Raw genomic sequence first — 23152 nt, 5'->3', positions numbered from 1 at the left:
GGCCCCCCCGCGCCCGGGGTCCCGGCTTCAGCGACCGCAGCGCCCCGGCCTTGCCTCCACGCTGGACGCCCCGGCGGCCCCGGGCTGCCCGCCCCGCAGCTGCTCTCCTCACTCCATGTCCTCTCGGAGCCCGGAGCCGGCTCTCCGTCGATTTCCTCCCGCAAGGGGGAACACGTCACTTCACTCCCGAGCACATGCCACTGAAAAGCAAGCAGAGCCCAACAAGCAGTTTAAATATGTGCACTGCCTTTTCCTTTTCAATCGACAATCTGTCTTGATGCTGTAGCGTTTTCCCCAGTTTATAAATTACCAAGCAATCAGGATATCTCACAGGCTTCTCACGTGTTTCTCTTGCACACAGTGGTTACTTGTTGAATTTTTAATCCAGATAGGAGAGAGACGACCGGACAAAAGTGAAAAGTTTCTATGTTTTGTGACATGCACTACTTCAAGGTCAAGAAAATTCCGGATAATACAAAGCTTAGTAACTCACGTAGGTTTAAACACATAATCGATGAAATCACATCATCTTTTATCCACTCAAATAAAGCATAAGCAGATTTATTTTGATGATATTTCTATTCATTGATCCAACAACTATTTATTAAAGCCGATAAGCTCTGAGTACGCTAAGCAGGTTGGACTGGGTCCCTGTTCTCAGGGGACTTCTATTTTCTGGGAAGTGAGTTTAGGAAGATTTCCAAAGGATTTAGAAAGAAAATGAAAAGAAATCTCCCCAAGAGCAGAATTATAAGAAACAGTGTCATGTCCCCAACACTACGCTGACAGACAACGCTGTCACTGCTTTGGGATTCTGATAGTGTCCTCTTTCCTTATTTTGCGAGGGGAGGTATTTATTTTTAGAGGAGAGACTGGGGATTGAACCCAGGGCCTCGTGCACGCTAAGCACGCGCTTTACCACTGAGCTGTACCCTCCCCCCCCCAACAGTGTCTTTAAATTAAAAATTACATTCTTTTCCCTCAAAAGGAGTGTACCTTTAAGATTTTTTTTCTTCCTTACCGAATAGAATGATCCAGTGTCTTTCCATGAAATGCCTCCTTGAGGAAGGGGTGTGACTTTCAAAACCTCACAGTGGTGACCACCCGCATCATGAGACTGACCAACGCCAAAGCACTCGTTTTCAGAAATGCTTCTGTGACTCTGTATGTGTGACTTCTGAAAGCGGGAGAAAGTCCTGGAAGGTTCCAGGCGCCCTGCTGCGTCGGCATGTTGAACCCAGTATAACTGGACTCTCAGTGAACCGCAGGCGCGTTTGTCCCGTCCGATGAGCACATTACCAGCACAGGCACAGCAAGAGATACGTTGCTTTCTTGCCGGTACTGCCACACATAAGTTCTGGAGTCACTGCTTGCTGCAAAATAGAGTTAAATATACTGCATCTCCAGGACAGCGTCTGCAGTTGAACTGTATTCAGTTTTATTAAAATGACAGTAAAATTGTGATGTTTACCCAGCGCTCCTGGCAACACTTCTGTCATTCAGAGGGTCTTCTGCAAGGCGCCCCCCCCCCCGGCACTTCTCTGCCCTCCGCCCCTCTCCCCAGGCTCCGCAGTCACCACCACCTGCCTACGGCTCCACGTTCACTTCATCTTTGTCTTCCAAAGCTGCCTCTCCTCTTTTGATTTTTTTTTTCTTTTTTTAATGGACAAGAGTCTGAAACTAGTGCTATGTCTCAAAAAAGCAACTAATTACAGAACTGCATATTTGTGACGTTTTATGTTTCCCTGTCTCCTTTTTATATCTTTAATTACATTTAAGCGTTTCAGGAATCCATTATGTGCCGTAATCAAACATCATCTTGCCTGGTGCGTTTACTCCTCTTTTAAATCTGGATTTCTCAAATGACTCTGCTATTTTTATCTGTTTAACTCCGTCCTCTCTAGCCTTCCTGGACAAACAGAGAGGGTTCACTGGTTTGTCTGCAAACCCCTGCAAACTGTCCAGTGACGTGAGTTGCCTAGTTAACCATATTTATTCTCTGACAGAAAATAAAAGAGAAGACAGAAGCAACAGCCCGGACTTCATAGACTCAAATTCTAATCCTCTCTTAGCTTCTGCTTCACTCTAAGTCATCTCCTGAACAAAAATGTATTCATCTTGAGACGGAGGGTCTAACTCAGCGGTAGAGCGCACGCCTAGCATGCACAAGGTGCTGGGTTCAATCCCCAGCACCTCCATCCAACAAACAGATGAATAAACCTAATTACCCCTCCTCCTAAAAAGATTAATTAAAACAATAAAAATGTTTTACCAATTAAAAAAAAAAACCCCAAAGCTAAATGCATTCATCTATCAGATGAACATAGGACTTACTCTGAAGCTGTTACGAGGATGAAAAACATGAGAGAAGTTGGCAGCGCAACAAACTGGTTCCCTGGCCTGTAAAATAATGTTTGCAGGTTCTTCTTCAAAGCAGGGACACCAACCCAGGCAGACATGGCTTCCTTTTCCGCTCATCCTAAAATATGGATCAGTGCCTCTGTAGACTTTTCAATTAAAAATGCCATTAGGATGCTTGTGGACCAAAATGCCAATCAGCTGTTTCTCTACAGCACACAGACCTCACTCCTGAAGTCACCTTCACATAAGGACAGAAGAACTGAACTGAAAAATAGGTTTCAAATTCCTCTAAGTATAAGATGATTTGTAACAGAAGGTGGGGTTGAGTTTGCAGAACTCTGACGCCTTTGTTTTTTAAAAGATGTATGCCTAGATAAGAGGTAGGAGGACCTGTCACAGAGAGACTCGCTACAAACTTACACAAGAAGGAAATATCTCCATCTGTTACTTCAGGAGGGAAACAGAACTGTCTGTGAACTAGTTAAACTCACTCCATAGAAACATAAGGAACATTTCAAGGAGAAAAGGGAGGGTCATCGTTTCTTAGGTGAAAACTTTCTTGCTAAGTCAGAGAAACTAAAAAGCACAGGTTCCCTCTTAAAAATTTCTTACATTTCACCAGTGGTGATTCCACAGTCTCTGTGAATCTCCTTCCATGACATCTCAGTGGGTGTGAGCAAGGAATATTGAGGAAGATGTCCCTGGATACCTCCATGACTTTCGCTTTGCTGTGGCCTTGGGCAGTTATACGGAACTGCATCATATCCGACGCCAGGTGCTGAAACAGAGGCAAAACCAGGGCTCACATGTGCTCAAGAGAGAACGGTTTACAAGCTCAGCATCACTGCTACCAATCACATCTGTTCCTATAATGGGATGGAATGAATCAATAGAGTTGTTGTGGTCATTTGTCAAGATTTCAGATCTAAATAATGATATTCCATAACATTGTCAAGACAGTATGCTAACAGGAAATAAACATGGAGCTTTACAATATTCTAAAATTATGTAAATAGTTTTGACAGGAACTAATGTTTTAAAACAAGAAGCCTGGAGATACACAAGCACACCAAGAACAGGGGGCTTTACCAAGCCCTACATAAAATAATGAAAGTATTGATTAAATGAGAGAATTCAATGGTGCCTAAAGGAAGTCATTATCAGGGAGTCTCTCCGCTAAATTCAGACATGTGCTTCATTCCATTACTACTACAAACTAAACGAAAATAATAAAATAGGAAGCAAAATAATTAAGCTCTTACTGTATTTCCATCTAAGCCTGGCATGGATATGCGCCAACAGCGACAACAAACAATGAGCAACACTCAAACGATTTTACCTTTTAAAAAATGGACACTCCGAGTTCATCATGATGAGCTGGAAAGCCAAGTTCCAGGAGAGCTGCGTGCCCAGAGGGTGACCCCTTCCCATCACTGGACCATCTTCACCATCACTCTGTTGCTTTGAGGACAGACGTTTACCGACTCTTGAGACACAGAAGGTCTACTGGCTGTTAGGCAAAGTGTTTAAATTGTAAGCAAGTGAATTTACAGAAGCAACCATCTGATTCCGTTTATTTCACAAATTTGAAACAGAAGTCTATAAAGTTTATGTGACTGACGTTTAAGGGATAAAATTTAGAATTGACTCCTAAAATCTCATGAATCTGTTTCAAAACTGCTCTTGTCCATGTGTATGTAATTTTCACCTTTATTTCCAATAAAATGGCTGCGAAACGGAATCTATGTGCCTTTTGCACACATCCTAGACTTGAGAACACTAAACTCACATGCATTTATTTTTAAACGTCTAAGAGTGTAAATATTAACATTTACCAATATACTAAGTGAAATATATGAACGTGATAAAACAAGACCTGTCATGGTGTAACGATCTCTCAGGTTGAATTATATCAGATAGTACAGCAGGAACCACGGTTTTATCAGACACTTGAGACCATTTTGAATAAAAATTGAGCATCAGTATTCTTAAGCAAGAAATGTGTATACCAATGTTTTTTACTCATTAGTTCTTTTTTTTGTTTGTTTTTAAATTTGAGCTGGACTCTGCCATTCATTTACTGTCAACATGAGTGCACGTGGAGTGGTTTCTGCACTTAGTGTTTTGGTTGATGTTTCACTTATTTTAATCACCCTAGGAAAGGTTATTCGTAGTATTTCCTCTCTTTATTCATTTTTCTCTGAAAATGAATCTGAAATTTATTTTAAGTAATTCTGTCTAGTTTTATCTTTTTTTCAAAATCTTTTTTGAACTGCATAAAAAGTGAATGTTCCAATTCTTTACCCACTTCATCTGCACAGAAAGAAGCTTTGAAAAACAAGGGCTCTTAGACGGAACACAGTTTGATTTGCTCAAACATGTGATACTAAAATATGTCAAGGACAAAATTTGAAAGCACCCATCAATTAGGATTAAATGTCAATGGAGGTATCACAGTCATGAATATTTATGAGGTGAATGAGAACATCCAAATACATTTGAAACGTACTTAACAAAATGTATTTTGAAATGCAAAGATAACTGTTTTCATTTCCTAGACTTTCACAGAATAAGTCAACAGAAATAAAATGTAGAGAATATGTACACTGTGATCAATAATGTTTGTTAATAGATACAAATTAAATGGTGAGTCCCAGGGGCAGACAAGGCTGTTTCTGTTTTTGCAAGTGTATGCATGCACCTTCGTTCACCAAAAGGATTATATGTTAGGTGATAAAGGGTGTTAAGCTAAGTTTTTAAAGATACGATTCTGAAAATATTCTTTGACCTAAACACACACCCACACACACAGAGTTTGATAACAGTATGGTAATGACACTACCCTCACCACAACAGCAGCGGCAAATGATGGGAAATTAGCCCTTTTCACCCCGTCTACCTACACCCTTTTATATTAGCTGCAGGCATTTTCTTCCAAACACTGAACTGAAATATCTTTTTAAAATAGATTCCACAGCTTTTGAGTTAATTAATGCCTAAATAACAGGACTGAACCCAGGACCTCATGCATGCTGAGCAGGTGCTCTCCCGCTGAGCCGTACCCTCTGTGTTTCAGACGTCTCCATAGTTTTGCCTTTTCTGGAGTGTCCTCGGATTGCAGTCATGCAGCGTGCAGCCTGTCCGTGTTGGTCCCTTTCACTTGGTAATGTGCATTTCAGCTTCCTCCATGTCTTTTCATGGCTTGATGGCTCATCTCCTTCTACTGCTGAGTGACATTCCGTTGTCTGGACAGCCCACAGTTTACTCCTCCATCCCCTACTGAAGGACACCTTGGTTGCTTCCCGTTTGGGCAGTTGTGAATAAAGCTGCTGCAGGCACCCACGTGCTGCAGTTTCTTGTACGGATGTAAGATTTCAGCTCCTCGGGGTAAATACTGAGGGGCACACTTTCTGGTTCATATGGTGGCAGGATGTTTAGTTTTGTAAGAAACCATCCAACTGTCTTCCGAAATGGCTGTACCTACTGCTCTGCATCCCCACCAGCCATGGAGGGGAGTTCCCATTGCTCCGCGCCCTCGCCTGTACTTGGTGTGATCACTGTTTTGGCTGTAACAGTTGTGTAGTGCCGTCTCTTTGTTTTACTTTGCAATAGCCTAATGACGTGATGGAGAACGCTCTTTTCATACGATTATTTGCCATTTGTATGCACTCTTTGGTGAGGTGTCTGTTCAGATATTTTGCCCATTTTTAAATCAGGCTGTTTGTTTTCTTACTGTTGAGTTTTAAAAGTTTTTTGTATACTATTGATAACAGTCCTTTGCCAAATAATATCTTACAAAAATTTTCTTCCACCCTATGGCTTGTCTTCTCATTCTCTTGAGAGAGTCTTTTGCAGAGCAGAAGTTTTAACTTCAATGAAGCCCATCTTATCAATTCTTTCTTTTGTACCCTGGTGCTGTCTTTACCATGTTATCACCAAATTCCAAGTCATTTCGACTTTCTCCTCTGTTACCATCCAGGAAGCTTCTGTTTTTGCATTTTACATTTAGGTTTATGACTTGACTTGACTTTTTAAAAGGAGTGAGGTCTGTGTCTAGATTCACTTTTTTAACATGTGGGCATCCAGTTAGTTGTTCTCACATCATTTGCTGGAAAGACTCTCTCTTCCCCATTGCACTTCCCTGACTCCTTTGTCAAGGACCACCTGACTACGTTTGTGAGGGTCTGCTTTCAGCTCTCTGTTCCATTTCATCCATTTGTCTGTCCTTTTGCCAACACTACACTGTCTTGGTCAAGAAGTATCTTTATTTCAATGCTCACTTATGTATTGGCTATTTCCCCTGACTTCTTTGCCTTCAAGGAAGGCGTCAATAAATAAACATTTTTAAATGGATAAATTGGATGTCGGGTTAAAGAGGAAAACAAAACATCAGCGGCATTCATTCATCCGTCTCGTGTAGAAGCATGATGTGCCTGGAGCACGAGGGGGAAGTGGCTCAGTGGGAAGTGGCGGTGATGTTGATCACTAGTGGATAAATGTTGACGCAAAGGGGATGAGGTCAAAGGTGGCGCTAGAGACACATTCATACTCACACAAGTTTTCCACACTAAGCAAACAAACAGAAGATCAATAATAGATTCACTCTTCTTTCAGCTTAGTTATAAAAAGGAAAAGAAGAGCAAACAAAATGGAAAAAGCACAGCAAACTACAGATAAAAGTAGGAAGTGAGAGGAAATGTGAACCAACAAAAGAAAAAAAATTGGCAAATTAGTAGAAACATGACAGTTGAGGATATAACCTATTTTCCTGCTCTTGACAGATTAAATGTGAGTAACATGATTTAATTAATTGATGTATGTGAAATTGTGTGGCTCCAGGTCTATTTATTAAACAACTAATTTTTCACAATTTAATTAGTGTAATGCCAAATATTGAAAACCCTTTCTTCTAAACCAATTTATGGCCTTTGAATATACTCAATTGACAAATTTAGTGAAATAATTTTTAAGGAAAATTCATCTTAAATACAGTAAATGAATCTGAATCAATTTTTCCCTTTAATTTTTTTCTCAAGCAGTGTTGTTTATCTGAACTGCAAAATATTAAAAGTGATTTTAGTGACCATTTTCTGGGAACTCGTAGTAATGTAGATGCACAGACGAAAAATCACTACCTCGGGGCCTCCTCCTTTCAAAGAGTCTGGGTTTGAAAGGGCTGCGTGCCTTTCCATGGCTACACTCTTGGGCGCCTTTACTGAGGAACAGATGCTGAAGCCCCAAGCATTCAAATGAACGCTTGCCAGCACAACATGATTTCCTTCATCTAGGAAAATGTGGGATGACGATCTCAAGTGTTGTTTACCATATCAACTATTGAACTTTCAGAAGGGTTATTTATTTAAAACCCTTTCAGGCCTTTAATCCACCAATGGTACTTCCAGAAAATGCAAAGACTGTCAGGTAAACACACAAAATACACATTGAGGGACTTGGAAATAACTTGTTCATAGTAGTAAGGACTGAAGCAAGCTAGTGTCTAATAAGCGGTGCTTGTAAAGCAGCCACTGACACCCAGGCAGCTTCCTCAGCTGGCGCCTGCTCCTTATCATGGTCACCTCAGCATCCCTGAGGGGTGGGTGTGACTGTCTCTGCCTTCCACACAAACTTCTTGATGAGGAATCATTCAGGAGATAAGGAATGCGCTTCTTGTTACAAAGCAAAGGGACAGGCTGAGAATTTGAATTCCCGGCTCCCTAACTCCATCTCCAGCTCGTTCACCTCCTCCACTGTCAAACTGAGAAGAGCATGCAGAGCAGATGGCTACGGCAGTGTGCACCGCGAGGCCAGTGTAGATGCGTGCAGGTGCGTGGCCCCTGCACGCCAAAGCACTGGAAACATCTTTGCAGAGAGCCATCCAGTACTACACAGGCTGTCTCTGATAGCTGTTTCTCCTCCCTGTTCCTATACACGCAGTCTAATCTGTCTCCCGTAAACACCTCACACCAGTCAGAATGGCCGTCATTGAAAAGTCCACAAATGATAAACGCTGGGGAGGATGTGGAGAAAAAGGAACCCTCTTACGCTGTTGGTGGCAATGTAAATTGGTGCAGCCACTATGGAAAACAGTACGGAGGTTCCTTAAAAAACTTAAAGTTACTGTATGATCCAGAAGTCCCACTCCTGGGTGTACATCGTGAGGAATCGCAAATTTGAAAAGGTACATGCAACCCAATGTTCACAGCAGCACTATTTACAATAACAAGGACATAGAAGCAACCTAAATTTCCATCAAGAGATGACTGAATGAAGCAGCTGCGGTATATATCAACAATGGAATACTACACAGCCATAAAAAAGTAATAAAACGCCACCTGCAGCAACATGGATGGATCTAGAGATCATACTAAGTGAAGTAAGCCAGAGAAAGACAAATATACTGTGACAACTTATATGTGGAATATAAGAAAACACAAATGAACTTATTTACAAAACAAACACTCGTAGACATAGAAAACAAACTTACAGATACCACAGGGGAAAGGAGGGGAGGGATAAATTGGGAGTTTGACATGTGCAGATACTAACTGGTATATACAATATAGGTAAACAACAAGGTCCTACTGTACAGCGCAGGGAACTATATTCAGTATCTTGTAGTAATGTATCAGGGAAAAGAATAGGAAAAAAATATATATAACTGAATCACTATGCTGTACACCAGAAACTAACGCAACACTGTAAATCCACTATGCTTCAATTAAAATACTTTTTAAAATGTTAGTTGTGTGTGTATTTTAATTTCATAAAAAAGACAGCTTAGTATATTTATTTATTACAAATAAGCCCAGTAAATTAGTCTTCAAATCAATCAGTAAAGTAGACAAAACCCTGTAAAATTTAATGAAAGGGCAGGAAAGATGGCAGAAGAGGAAATCAACAAAATTAGGCATGGGAAGCAAGCTGAGTATGACAGAGGCAGAGATGAGATGAAAGATTTGTACGGCAATATTATGTACAGATCCCTACAGATAAACTGGAAATGTTTAGAAAGGTGGAGAATATCCTTGAAAAGTATAAAATACCAAAATTAAATCAACGATTTTAGAGGTAGTTGGAAATGTGTATAAATCAATAAAAGAAAAAAAGAGAAAGAAAGCCAAAAAAAAAAAAAAAAAAAAAAAAAAGAACTGATAGTCACAGCTCTGGGGTCACATAGATTTACTGATGAGTTTTCCGAGTTTATTCAAGCTCAAACAATAAAATAAAGTTAATCCTGTGTATACATGTACACACACCCAGGATGGGGAGTCCATTGCTTCACCAGACGCTTGTATAACTGGTAAGAAAATCTGATGGATACAGCAAAAAAAAAAAAAAAAGCATAGTTCACAGCAGTACACTCGACTCCTCAAACTTCCTTTCACACCTTTCCCAGAAAACAGGGAGAACAGTTACAAATGGAGCTGTTCCTGTCGGGAAGGGAGAGGTGGGTGTGGGAGAGCGAAGGCAGGGTAGCACCTGGAACCTCACCTCCTGTTCTGAGTTGCTTGGCAAAACCCTGAGCGTCATTAGACCCCCCTCATCGTCCCCTCCAGATGTGCACTTGTGCAGCAGTGCGTAGCTGGAGAGACACTCAACAGTCCACAGACACAGGACCACTAACCTTCCGGGGGGCCTTCCCTAGTGCACTCACTTGTCCACATGCCGGGAACACTCAGTCATCAAAACTGGCGTTATCGGGGGAGCTGTGAAGAATACTGATGCTACCGTCCCACCAGCAAGACATTCTCAAACAAGCAGTCTTGAGGGTGGCCTGGGTAGGCAGATTCTTAAAATCTGCCTTATTGAATGCAGTGTGAAAATCTGAGAACAGCTTAGAGGTCACCTAGGCCTCCTGATAAAGTGCAGATTCTGGCTGGTTCCCTGCGGGAGAGGTCGGTGATGAGGGAGTAACTGCCGGGCCATGTTGCTGCTGCCGGTCTGCAGACCGCACTTGGAATGGCAGAGACTCAGAGGAGTCTACCTTCTCCTCTCTGCAGTGTCCGGGAGCCCAGGTCCTTCTCCGCATCCTTGGCGTCATTTCGTGCCCTTCTTCCTATGTCACTGGGAAAACCCATGCTCGCTGGAGAGGGATTGCAGGAGACAGATTCCTCAAGCTCTGGCTACAGTCCACCCCCTTACCGGCCTCAGTGCCTACACCAGCCACCCATCCCTCTCGTGGACTCAGACATCCACGCTCCCATCTAGAGAAATCACGTGAGAATGGACTTCTCCCTCCCTCCCGGTCACTATGAGATAGTGCCGCTGAACTAGACCCCTCCCCTCGCCAACAGACCATGACTCTCCCATCATGACCCCCTCAAAACAGGAGAAAGTAAGTCTCTTTCTCTTCCCATTTTCTGTTTTCAACAACTGCCCCAAAGCTGCCTCCTGACATTAAAGCCCCTTGGGAACAAGGACTCCTTTGTCATCCTCATCTCTTTTTTCCGCTGTCGTCTTAAACCAGGGTTTCTCCACACCTCTCCAGTGAAAGTGGCCTTTTCAGGGACTCTGTAGGCAATGTCAGACTCAATCCCTGGACCTCCCAGCACCACGTGACTCTCCCGCCTTGGAAGGCTCTCCTTGAGGGAGAAGCGGACACCTCGCTCTCCGCCCTCTTCCTCCCTGTCTCACTGGGTGCTTCTTCCCAGGCTCCTCTGTCTGCTTTCCGGGCCTCACGACCTGTAAACGCTGCAGGGGTCCCGTCTTCGCCTTCAGATGTTTCTGTTTTCTTATGTACAGATACTCCCTCCAGGATCTCATCCAGCCTGAGGTCTTGGAACCCCACCTCTATGCTGATGACACTTCTATCTTCAGTCTCTATCTCTCGCTTAATTGAAAGATTCTTGCACTCACCTCTGCCCTAATGGTTCTACAACGGAGACACAATACTCATCTCAATCTCTCTTCCCAGCTTGATTGAGATGTAATTGACATATAACATTATATGAGTTGAATAAGTCCATTTGATGATTTGATACACATACATAACAGTGAAATGGTTATACCGCAACAGGGTTAGTTAATGCCTCCATCACCGACCATTTTACTTTTTATGGTGAGAACCTTTAAGATTTGCTCTATGAAGAGCTTTCAAAGTATATGAAACAGTACAGCTAACTAAAGTCACAATGCTGTCCATTAGACCCTGGAACTTACTCATCTCGTAACTGGGAATGTGTGCCCTCTGACCAACATCCCCCCATTTCCCCAGCCCCGAAAGCCCCAGCAGCCACCAATCTATGCTCTGCTTCTGTGACTTCTGCTTTTTACGATTCCACATATACGTGAGATCATACCGCATGTCTTTCTCTGCCTTCTTTCACTTAGCATAGTTCTTTCAAGGTCCACCCCTGTTGTCACAAATAGCGTATCCAACCTTGTCACAAATGGCTTATCCAACCATGAGAAAGAAGGAACCACTCACCTTAATCTCAACATATCAAAATCTGATGTCCTCAAACTTCACCAATGTCATAACCACACACACACAGAAGAAGAAAAGATCCTTACTTCCGTTGCAGCCCTGTCCATCTTAGTGTCACCTCTACTCAGACAAGACTCAGAAACTGTCTGAGCTCTTTCTTCACACCCTCTCATCCCTTGTCTCATGAAGTCCTGTGGCATCCGTCTTCCAAGCACACACAGGTTCGCTTCCTCCACTCCCCCCTCTAGAACGCCATCACTGCTCTCCTGGGGGACGGCGGTCACACTGTGCCTGGAGTCCTCACTGCACGCCTTCCCTCCTACAGCCTACTGCCACCACCGCAGGCAGAGACACGCAGCACGGGTAACACCAGCCTCTGATCCAGCCTTGCAACAGGTCAGCACGCTCCTGCCAGTGAACATCCATGTCCTTGAAAAGCACCGCGAGGCCCTACATGACCCTCTTCTGTGAATTCTCGACAGTCTTGCTCACTCCACCCGTCCCAAGGCATCCTGTAAGCCCTTTGCTGAGCCTTGAACGCTCCAGTCACCCTTCAGGGCATGGGCGACGCCCGTTCCTTCTCAGAACGCTCCTCCCCAGAAAGCCACATGGCTTGCTCTATGCGACATGTGACCTTCTCCACAGGCTCGTAAAACACTTTTCACCAAGTATTTCTCAGTATTTTGAATTTCTATTAAGAAAACTGAAAGTCGTGCTGGCAATAGCAAGTGCATCTTGTTCTAATGAGACGTTCTGCTAGCTATTAAGACAAAACCTGTTGGAGTGGTGCTTCTTAAACGCACCATGAAACACCTGGGGCTCTTGTTAAAATGGAAATTCAGATTCAGTGGCTCTGGGGAGAGGACCGAGGATTTGCATTTCTGAGATGCTCCCAGGGGATGTCCATGAGGCAGCTGAGCTACAATGTGAGAGAAGGGCCTTAGAGGATTTTTAAAAAACGTTTAGAAATATGAAGAAATACTGAAATATAAAAAGGAAAGTAAGCTATCTTGTGCTCTCCCTACTCCTAATTTACCACTGGTAACATGTTGGTATATTTGTTTTTCCTTCATCTGGAGGGCTTGTGTATCTCTTTTATGATTCATTAAAACAATTAATAAGCACAAAGCATGCAGCAGTAGTCAGCGCATTGGGCGCTGAGTATATAAAACTAAGGGGAGCCTGAGCCCCCCACCCTACCCCTGGTTCAGCGCGTTTACAGCGATGGGAGTGAAAGAGAAGGCAGGCAGAGGGCAACGCTCCAGCTTCCGTTGCTTGGATGGGACAAGGCACATACCGCCCTGTAAACCTGAAGACTTTGGCAAGTGCCACCACTCAACATTCCGTTCCACACATTAAAAACCCAGACAAGTTCAACAACAGCTCACAATCAACTCAGAGAACTTTGCACATAATTTCCCCATAACATGAATAGACGAGTTTCATCACTGATACTCCGGCTGCATAACGGGTAATTGTACGGCGAAGACAGACACAGCGTCAAACATGGTAACTCAAGAAAAGCATTTCAGGAAGTTCAGTTTGAGTGAGCACACACATCTTGTGGTATTTTGCTTGATTTCCATGATGGAAACAATTTTACTCCGCGGATAGACACAATTACCTCAACTATGACAACCATCTCATTAAAATGGCATTACGTTTTAGCATCAAATTGGATGTTCTGAAAATTGATAAAGGAGCTAATTCATTTCTTTGTTCAGAAAAACAGTCTTTGAACAATGGTTTAACTGGGGCACTGTAAGTCTTTTTTAATGCTTTTGTTTCTGGACATTGCAGACAGCAGTGGCCGGACAGACAGACACGTACAAGAATCACAACCCCTCTCTCCTCACACTACACTGGGGCTGGTCACTTGTCCGCTAACCTCCTTTGCATCCACTCCTTCGCTTCATACTCATGAACCACCTCTGCTAACTGTCTGCCACCGTGCTACGCCGACCCCGGGAACACAGAGACGATTAAGGATACTTCTCCACCTTTGAGGTTCGCAGCTGTAAGAGGAAATCATGTAAGTGGTTAAGTATTAATTCCTCAAGGGAAGGGAGAGGGAACGGAACTGTAGTACTGTGGGCAGAGACTGACCAGACTTATCTGCCAGAATCTTGGTTTTAATAGGTCTTGAAGGATTAAAAAGTTACCAAATGTATTCTAACTTTTTCATTCTCTTGGGGTAAATAGAGGAATTTGATGTACGTGCACAGTATGAAAAGGCTTGGAGACAGTTTAAACATGGCCAAGGTGGAAACAGTCGGGGGGGGGGGTATGTGTGGAAAAAATGAAACCTGAGAAAGTATGAGGCCAGATTTTGACAGACTTTCTTTCTCAATAGAGAGCTTTCCTAGAACAAAGGGACACAGTTTTGCCCAATGGCACCAAAATTGAAATGGGACATTTTAAGTTTATGCAAATTAAACTATTACATTTACAAAGGATAATGAGTGCATTCCTTTGGCAGCATAGGGGGAAAAAAATACCTGAGTCTGGTGCCTACTCACAGGAAGAGTAAGAGAAAAACACCATTAGATTGTGCCCCAAAATGAACGCATCCTTCTGCGAGTCATTCTTCTTGTGGCAGAAAAGCCAGGCAGAAGTTGGAAGCTGAGGTGTTTCTAGAAAGCAGGAATGTCTCCATCTCTTTCATTTTGTAAAAACGTTTAGTTTAAATCTGTAGTAAAGTTTTGAATATATTTAATAAAACTGTCTTGCTTGCACTTTGATGAAAACTAGCAATCCTTCCCATCACTTTTCTCCACCTCTAGAAATCGAGAGTCATGCTGTTTCAATTACTTTACCTCTTTATTCAGGTATTTACTTTCTATTTTTCAAATAGCAAGCAGATGCTATCTTTGAATGTTTCAGCTTTAGAAATTATCTACCTATTATTTATTGACTTCTGTCTATTACCACTTCCACTCAAATACTTTTCTTCTCCTAGTCCCTACCTTCATATAACCATCACAGGTATTAGCTATTCAGTATACTTCGTTTATATTATTAAAGTTGTCTATCTATTATTCACAGCCAAACCAAGTAATGCACAGTGATTGCATGCTCATTGTACAGCTCTTTGGTTTTCCTGGAATTAGTAATTGCTTTTACTTATAAGCTTGCCTAATTTTTATTTAGTTCTTGTTGAGTTATAACCAATTTCTCCCACAGAAGCATACATCTGTTCCCAAAAATATTCAGACACATCTTTGTCATCTTGAACCACTGGATAGACTCTCTCCAGACATGGTATGTAGCTCCCATACTGATATTTCTCTTCACATTAACTTTTGCAATTTCTTTGGCTTCTCTCTCATCTTGACACTTCTCTCATAGACATTATGTCTTTGCCTTCAACTGTTTGTCTTTTGGTAAAGCATACTTTTTAGTACTTCCTTCAGAAAAGAGAATATTTTTGAGATTTTTCAATATCTGCAAATATTTACATTTCAGACTTGATTGATAATTTTGCTCAGTATTGGATTCCAGGTGAGGAATAATTTTCTGATGGGTTTTTGAAGGTGCTGCTCCACTGGCTTCTAGTCTCAAGCATTTGTTTACAAAGTTCCATAGCAACGTGATTACTGATTATTTTTATGTCAAGGTAGAGTTTCTTGACCTTGCAAACTGCAAATTAGGTTAAATTCTTCATTCAAAATCATCAATAGTCCAGTTCATTCCCCATCTGTCTACCAGCAGCTGACAGCAGAATTCCTCTCTTGAGAAACAGATCAACCCACAGGAAAAGAACTTTGGATGCTTTGACTGGTGGTACCATAGCAAAAATCCATGGTCTCTACTGAGTTACTCTATTGTGAAGTCCACCATAAGAAAACTGAAGCTCAAGCTGACATTTTTGTGTCACTCTCGAAATGGACTGATCAGTTCAGGATGACCAAACAGTGTAAGTTTTAACACGATGAATAGACCAAGCCAAACAAAAAGGAGTGAAAATAGGAACTCAGAGGGAACAGAAATTTATCCTTAAAGGAAGAATTTCTTCTTCTTTTGTCTTCTAAAGTTGGATGCTTTGTGCATTAATTTAGAGACTTTCTTCTTACAAACAGAGCTAGGTGAGCATTACGGTATAAAATGTTAAAATATGACATCTTTCTGGACAAAGGTGAGGAATATCTACTAAAATAAAATCAGCATAAAGGTAAGATGCATTGGATGATCAAATGAGATTCACTGTGAAGTCTTACCTGGCATGGAACTTTACTCATAATTGGATGCTGGTGACTCCAGACTTGCCTTCCCACACAGGCAATCTGTTCTTGTTTCCTCTGACACTCTGCCCTTGGTTTAACATACGCGCTCTCTTACTGAGTTAAGGGAACATCCTCCACACAGAAGGGAGCTACTGCTTGCATGAAACATCTCCTTTTTTGCTCAGTTAGTTACATCGCTTCTGCAACAGCTCCTGGGGAGGATGTCCCTAAACTCAAATGATACTAGGTAGGCCAGTTACATTGTGATGGAAGTGGACAGATACAGACTCTCCCGTTAGGAACCACCGTTTCAGCGTCTGCCAAGAGCTCTGACAGTGATCTGATATTCTCTAGGGAGAATGGCCCTGGTCTCCTTTCTTTCTTTTTCTCAGTATCTTTAGTCAGAAAAGAAAATGGGTCCCCAGACTGCCACTAAGCCTTTCTTTTCCATATGTGTTAAAATTTTGGCATTTTTTTTCTGAACGATTTTTCTTTTATTTTTAAATTTTCAAACATCAAAAAAAATACAGAGAGTTAGTCAAGATTCAAGTGTTCAGATACCTTTAGGAAGTTAGATGAGCTAATATCAGTAGTTTAAGACAAGCACAAGAAAGCAATAGTAGAAAAGTTTCCTGGGGACTTCTTATGAGGAATAGGCACTTGTCCAATACAAAAAAAAAAAAAAATTGGAGATTGTTCTGGACATATCCTACTTCTCTGTTTAACTCTATTGTCAAAAGGTCTGGAAATACCCATATTGTCTTCAAATTTCTTCATCTAAGCACTGGTGATGAAACAACTTCTGATTCCTTTTCACTTTAATCGTTGTTGCAGTTTCTCTTCAGCTGTTACCCTATACTTAGAGAATTTATGGGCCACCAAATGGTCCACACGTGTTTCGGGTTATCACACCCACCGAGCGTTCTCGTCCAGCTTTAGCGCGTGAAACCCACTGCAGCAGTCTCGGGCACTGGGAAACCATATTCTCACAAACAGTAGCTGTTCCTGCAGTCAAACTGCATAGGGGGCCAATGAATCACCAGACTTCTGACCTAGGAAAAGCGGCATAAATCAATGGTGCTCTGTAAATAATGTATTAGACTGGATACTCAATAAGTTTCACACTGAAGTCTGGGAGGACGGGGCCTTGGGTCCGGCAGAGTAGAGATTAATGAGGCTGTGTGTATTTCCTGCTCTGTGGGTAAATAACTCAATATTTGCCAAGAAAGCATTGATGGAAAACAGTAGACCTTGCATTTACGCATTCTGTATTTTGAGACCATACTCAATAGAAATTAATTAAGTGCTACAGTATCTATGATTAAATACATCTTTAGGGTAAACTACAAAAGTCACTAAAAAGGAAATGGAAGAAAAAGGAAGCAAATTCTGAGCAGCAGTAGCAGAAACAAAAACAAACTAAGCTGTGAGCACAGCCATTCGAAGCACGTCAAGAAGAGCCCCGTGTCCCTCATAGTTGTCATGCTCTTGTGTCGTCTAATCAGTACCTGCTGGGGCTTGTTCCTGTTTCCTCTAGAAGGAAAGCCCGAGGCTGGTGGGACGGAGGTCTCGAAGACAGGATAAAAGACGTCCAGATAAAGGGAAGAACGTGCGGGAAGACCGACTTTAACTGCATACGACGCTTAGGTTCTCCACGCACTAGACGCGGCCGGACTCTCGGCACCGTCACTCGTCACCCCCCGACCTGCCCAGTCCAAGTGTCAGCCCTACAGCCGTTCCGCACTCTGCTCCAGACCACACAGTAGGAGCTTTGCAGCGGGCTGGGTGCAGGACACAGGGGAGGGATGTCAGTGCAGCCCCCACGTGGCCCCGGAGGGTGGCCAAAGGCGGTAGCTCTTCTGCAGGCCTGTCTGCCGTACGCTCTGCTGACTGCCTCACATATAGTCCCCGAGGCCTTCTGATCTCTATCCCACAGCGGGTAGAATGGCAGCCAAGAGGCAAAGGGCTCAACGTCTTTCTGTCGCAGCGCCCTCCCACCAAAGCCGAGATGCAAATGTAAATCCCACGATGTCATGGTGCCTGAGTTTTGCTTATGTAATAAACTGGGATCTTCTTACATAGCAAGGACGGGGCACCAGAATGCACACCTATTTCATATTAAAATTTTATAAAAATATCCTTGTATTTCTCTAAGAAATGACAATGATATGGGGAAATTAATATTGCTGTGGCATTCTAATTCCCTCATAAGAATGCTTAATAGTATTAAAATGTGTCCTGTACATGCAATGTTTGTGCCCCCCCTCCCCCAGATTCAGATGTTGAAGTCCTAGCCCCCCGCCATGTGATGGCATCAGGAGGTGGGGCCTTTGGGAGGTGATGAGCTCGTGAGGGTGCAGCCGCATGAATGGGGTAGTGCCCTGACAAAAGATCCCAGAGACAAGACACAGTGAGAAGATGATGAACTGAGAAGCAGGTCCTCGCAAGACACTGAATTTCCTGAAAATGCAATCTCAGGCCGCCCAGCCTGCAGAAACATTAGAAATAAATGTCTGTTGGACATAACCCACAGAGTCTATGGGACTCCTTCAGAACAGCCCAAATGAGCTAAGACAAGAGTTTGGGCTTTTGATGAACTAGGACACAAAGCACCTATGAAGACGTTTAGGCCAACACGGGGCTTGTGTTCCAAATGGATTTAGTTTCTACCCACTTGTAAATGCATATCGGAAAAGAAAAGCCCGAACTGCAGAAAATGAAGCTAAATTGGTTAGTTCCCCCAACAGTAAGCCTGTAAAAATATATATAATTTTACTTTTGTAAGACTGACTTCTTACTCTATATAAATTCATGTACCCCAGTTTAAAGATGCACAAGAAATGATACAAAGAAAAGAGGAAACCAGTGACAGAGCAGTAGGAAAACACAGGAAGGGAGTAAATTTAGCTAAAAGTGGGCAGTTGATGTGGTTAGAATGAGGCTAAACAGCAAAAGTGAAATGCCAAACTAAAAATAATGAGCAAACCTGCACATGAACTGGGACGGTGAATTAATAAGCACACACAACACATCGCATACAACTCAGATTAAGTATGCTGGGCGAGCAGAGGGGGAAGAAGTGTGAAGATGGAACAATGGAATAAAATGTGTAACACCGCCAGCTCCAGATCAGAAAACGTCACCTCTAAGGATTCTGATTTTGGTAAATAGAGGAAAAGTCAAGTAGAAAAACTTACATGGTTAGATTCAGTGATTATTTTACACCAGAAATCTCTGAAATTCCATCTTAAACACAGGATGTTGTTATTCAAAGTTGTTTTCCAAAAATATTCATTTGTCTCACTGAATAAATGTATGTCTACTTTAAGAAACTGGAAAATAATTTGTTTACTTAGAGAATCCAGAATGAGGCCAAATGAAGGCAAGAGCGGATCTCCATACAATGAAAACCCAATAAAACAATTACAGAGTATCACCTTCAGGTTCCATTATGTTTAAGCCTCACAGGTGGTACAGTCAGTGTGAGTATCAGCCACACTGTAACTGCACGTGATGAATTAAAAGAACAAATGCACATTAGCTGTCATCTTCGCATTCCAACCTTCTGGTAAATCTACCTTCAAGATGTTCCCCTTCAGCCGAATGACGTATTTATGTGGATTCAAAATTCCCGTGAGCATTAATGGAAACTCTGATGCTGTAATGAATGCAAAATCAGGATGTTAGAGTGACCCATTAGATGCTGTTATTTAATTTATTCCTAAAATACATAATACTGCTTTGCCGTGGCTATTCCAACCCGGGTAATTGGTTGCAATTAAAATAATGAGATATTCTAAATAATGACACCCGCAGTACCAGCGCAGAGTGATGTGTCATTTATAATTCCTATATCATTTTTATGCTGATACACTTCTTCCTAATTATAATAATCTCTGAGCTAACAGGAATACATTTCGTCAGATGCATTATATTCTGGAGGAATTATTTCACATTAACATAGTTAATCTGACTGCACCTAAAAAAATAATGTGAACATGAAATTTGGAAAATGAACTTTGGAAAACTGTTTGGTGCTACCTACAACCTGAATACAAACTTACTCTGTAACCCAGCATTTGCCCTCCTGGGTGAATATCCAGCATAAATTTCTATGTGTTTTCACCAAAAGACATGTGTGGGAATGGTGACACTGCCACTCTGTAGTATTTTTAAGCTACAGACTTTTGAGAATAAAATTAAGGCCTTCTCTCTGACCTGCTTGAGTTTGGAAGCAGTGATGACGCTTTGGGAATTGGATAGGGGCACTTCGTGGCAGAATATTTCCCTAATTATTACTTGTGATTTAAAGCAGGTTAGTTCAAACTACTAGGTATAAAATAAATAAGATACAAGGATATAGTGTACATTCCAGGGAATAGAACCAGTATTTTATAGTAACTTTGAATGGAGTTTAATCTTTAAAAATATAAACCTCTATGTTCTACCCTTAAAACTAATATAACATTGCAAATCAACTTTGCTCTAATTAAAAAAAAATAGTTCATATCCTTGATAAGATGATAGTTAATATTAGGCAGGTACTATTTATTGAAGGCTGTGTGTAAAACCAGATATCCTGGTTGCCTGTGTGAACATTGTTCTAATTAGCTGACATGTATGAACTCCGTTAACCTTGAAAACACCTTTATGAAATATTATTATGCCTTTTTAAACAGCAAGAAAATGAGATCTCTTGATCAAAGTCAAATGAAGAGTGAATGACAGGTGCTATGAAGAAAACCAACCAGGAAAATGTTCCGGAGGCTGAGTGGTAGGGTTCCTTCATATTGTATGCCTAGGCCTGGCTTTTTTGAAGTGACACCGAAACTAACACCTGAAGTTAAGAAGGACTCAAGACATGTAGACGTACCGGGGAAGATTATTCCAGGCAGAGGGAGCAGCTCTGTAGGAGTTAGTGGAGCGTGTCTGAGGAACTGAAGCAGCAGCCAGTGGAGCTGAAAGGTCATGTTGGAGAGGTGGGGGGTGGGGGTGACCCTGGAGAGGGCACTAAAGGACGTCACCTAAGGCCCTTCAGGCCAGACTGTCGGTTCTGCTTCCACTGAAATGTGATTGGAAGGACTAGACGTTCTGAGCAGGAGTGGTAAGTCACAACCCAAACCATGGAATTCTTGGTAAATGGATCCTGAGTTGTATCAAGAGGAAGAGTGGTGGCTGGGAGACCGCGAGGAAGCTCTCGTAACAACAAAGATGAAATGACGGAGGCCTGGGAAAGTATCACCAGTAGAAATGAAGGCAATTGGATAGAGCTGGGTTGGAACTTAAAAGGAGAGTTGACAAGGATTATTAATAGTCTGTGAATGGAAGGGGGACGAGAGAAAGGAATCAGATGCGTAAAGCTGGGTCCTCAGGCTGTTTACCGAGATGGAGACACTGGGACAGAGGGGTGTCCTTCAAAGCAGCAGAGGAGGAGCCACGATATACATGAGTTTTTGCAACAAAGACCAGGTAGTTGGAAGATCCAGAGATTACAGTGAGTTAGCCAGATATCTCAAGTGAAGGAACTAAGCACTTTTCTGTGTGTGGGAAGGTGCAAAGGGTCAAGCTCACTGAAACCATTCTTTGATACGCGCCTAGCTGTCCAGGGCCAGTATCCTGTTCATTCACACCCCGAGTTCCTCGGGGCACCCTTGAGGGTGGAAGCAGAGGCCTGGCGGCCTGCTGGCCTCCTGAGCTGGCTCCGGCTCGCTGTCAGGGTGGCGGTGGTGCCTGATGGTTTGGGGGCCACAGCATCCTTTGTTTACTGATATACGGCAGGCAGTGTTTTTCATCCACATTCTGAATATAGTTTTTGCACATGTTTCTTCTTCCTTGGTGTCATTACCCTTCACAGATGTGATGTGTCACTGACCCCTGAGACAGAATTATGTAGGTGTCTCCCCTTCTGCTGAGTCATCTCAGGAAAGAAACACGGTCCACTGTGGGATGCCCACGGATGGGTTTGACAGGGAGGCTGCTTTATGTCCCAGAATTGTAGCCTCAACAGAACCGAGGAAAGGACTCTGGACACCCCCAAGAAACCTGAGACTCTCAGGGAGACAAGCATTAACAGCCTCAATAAAAGACAGTCACGTCCGTTCATTCGATGCCCATATACGCTGACAAACATAACGTGCTGCGCCAACTCCCAGACGAAGACAAAGCCCAAAATGAAAACAAAAAGAATAAATCAGGACGCAACCCATCAGAAACCCTGGTGGAACTCGGTGCTCCCAGGAATGCAGACTTCAGTTCCCTGAGCAGCTTGGGTGGAGAATTTAGGTTGACATGTATTGCAAGAGAAGCCAAAGAGATTCATTGCTCTCCTATTTTCTTTTGCTCATAAGAGAAAACACACATTTATTTGCAGAAACACATCTCTTCCTTCCCCTGAGCCCCTTGCCAACTCCCAAACTAAAATTCAAGGAATGTTTTGTTGTGTGGGCTGTTATGAGCGACAGATATGTACAATAATGCATCTGCAAATTACAAAACCTCTACTCATACAGGAATCTCTCTACAGAGAGATTCTGTAGAGAAAAGACGGGCAGAGAATATCCAGCTGTCTCTCAGGAGACACGTTCTGGAAGGTCCAGGAAGTGTGCATGCCTGATACCCCGATAATCTCTGCTGACGCCAGAAAGACTGCACACGTTCAAGCATCAACACCTCAAGTGAAGCTCTCCCCCCACCCCCATCCGCCCCGTAGCCAGACATTTCTGTCTAACCAGGAACTACATTTCTTCTGCAACAATAGATTTTGATCTTGCTGCTGTTTTTAGAACTTTCTCGAGCTGGTATTTGGGGAAGCAGTTTGCCAGGGAGGAAGGAGACCGACAGCACGATTTTTCAGTGTCTTTCTCCGTTTTTAATCCCTACAGTGAGAGGCTGCAGATGCAGAGGTAGCTGGGTGACTCACTCCTGACAATGGCATATGCGACTGCAGGACAGGTTCCTTTCCTCCCTTATTCAAATTGGTATTCTCTGCCGGAGCCAGAGGATTAATGATATTCACCCCCAAACTGCCCCCCTCTCTGAATGCAGAACATAAGAAGGACATTCTCATCCTCATCTTCTGAAAAAGTTTCTGGTTCTGTCAGCAGCACAGCAATACTTCCTCGTCCTTTTTTGACACATTGAA

At 42.6% G+C, this 23152-nt stretch overlaps 1 protein-coding gene across 7 annotated transcripts in view; it reads left to right on the top strand.

The window, feature by feature from the left end:
* The window catches only part of PNPLA4 (patatin like domain 4, phospholipase and triacylglycerol lipase), a 62052-nt gene extending 48107 nt beyond the window's left edge, over positions 1 to 13945 (top strand). For 4 of the 7 annotated variants that reach the window (XM_072956016.1, XM_072956015.1, XM_072956017.1 and 1 more), the window contains exon 7: positions 10362 to 10848. In XM_072956016.1, the coding sequence (XP_072812117.1) occupies positions 10362 to 10616 (255 nt within the window). In that variant the 3' untranslated portion in view covers positions 10617 to 10848. Of the gene's footprint in view, positions 1 to 1028; positions 1242 to 10361; positions 10849 to 12113; positions 12336 to 13588 lie in introns of those variants that run through there. The other 3 variants (XM_015244359.3, XM_072956023.1, XM_072956024.1) reach the window with 3 other exon arrangements.
* Positions 13946 to 23152: the final 9207 nt, after the last annotated feature.

The sequence above is a fragment of the Vicugna pacos genome, chromosome X (assembly GCF_048564905.1).
Source record: "Vicugna pacos chromosome X, VicPac4, whole genome shotgun sequence".
Taxonomy (NCBI): Eukaryota; Metazoa; Chordata; class Mammalia; order Artiodactyla; family Camelidae; genus Vicugna; species Vicugna pacos.
The sequence above is the reverse complement of the archived record's forward strand: the minus strand, read 5'-3'. Positions and strand labels throughout refer to the sequence as shown.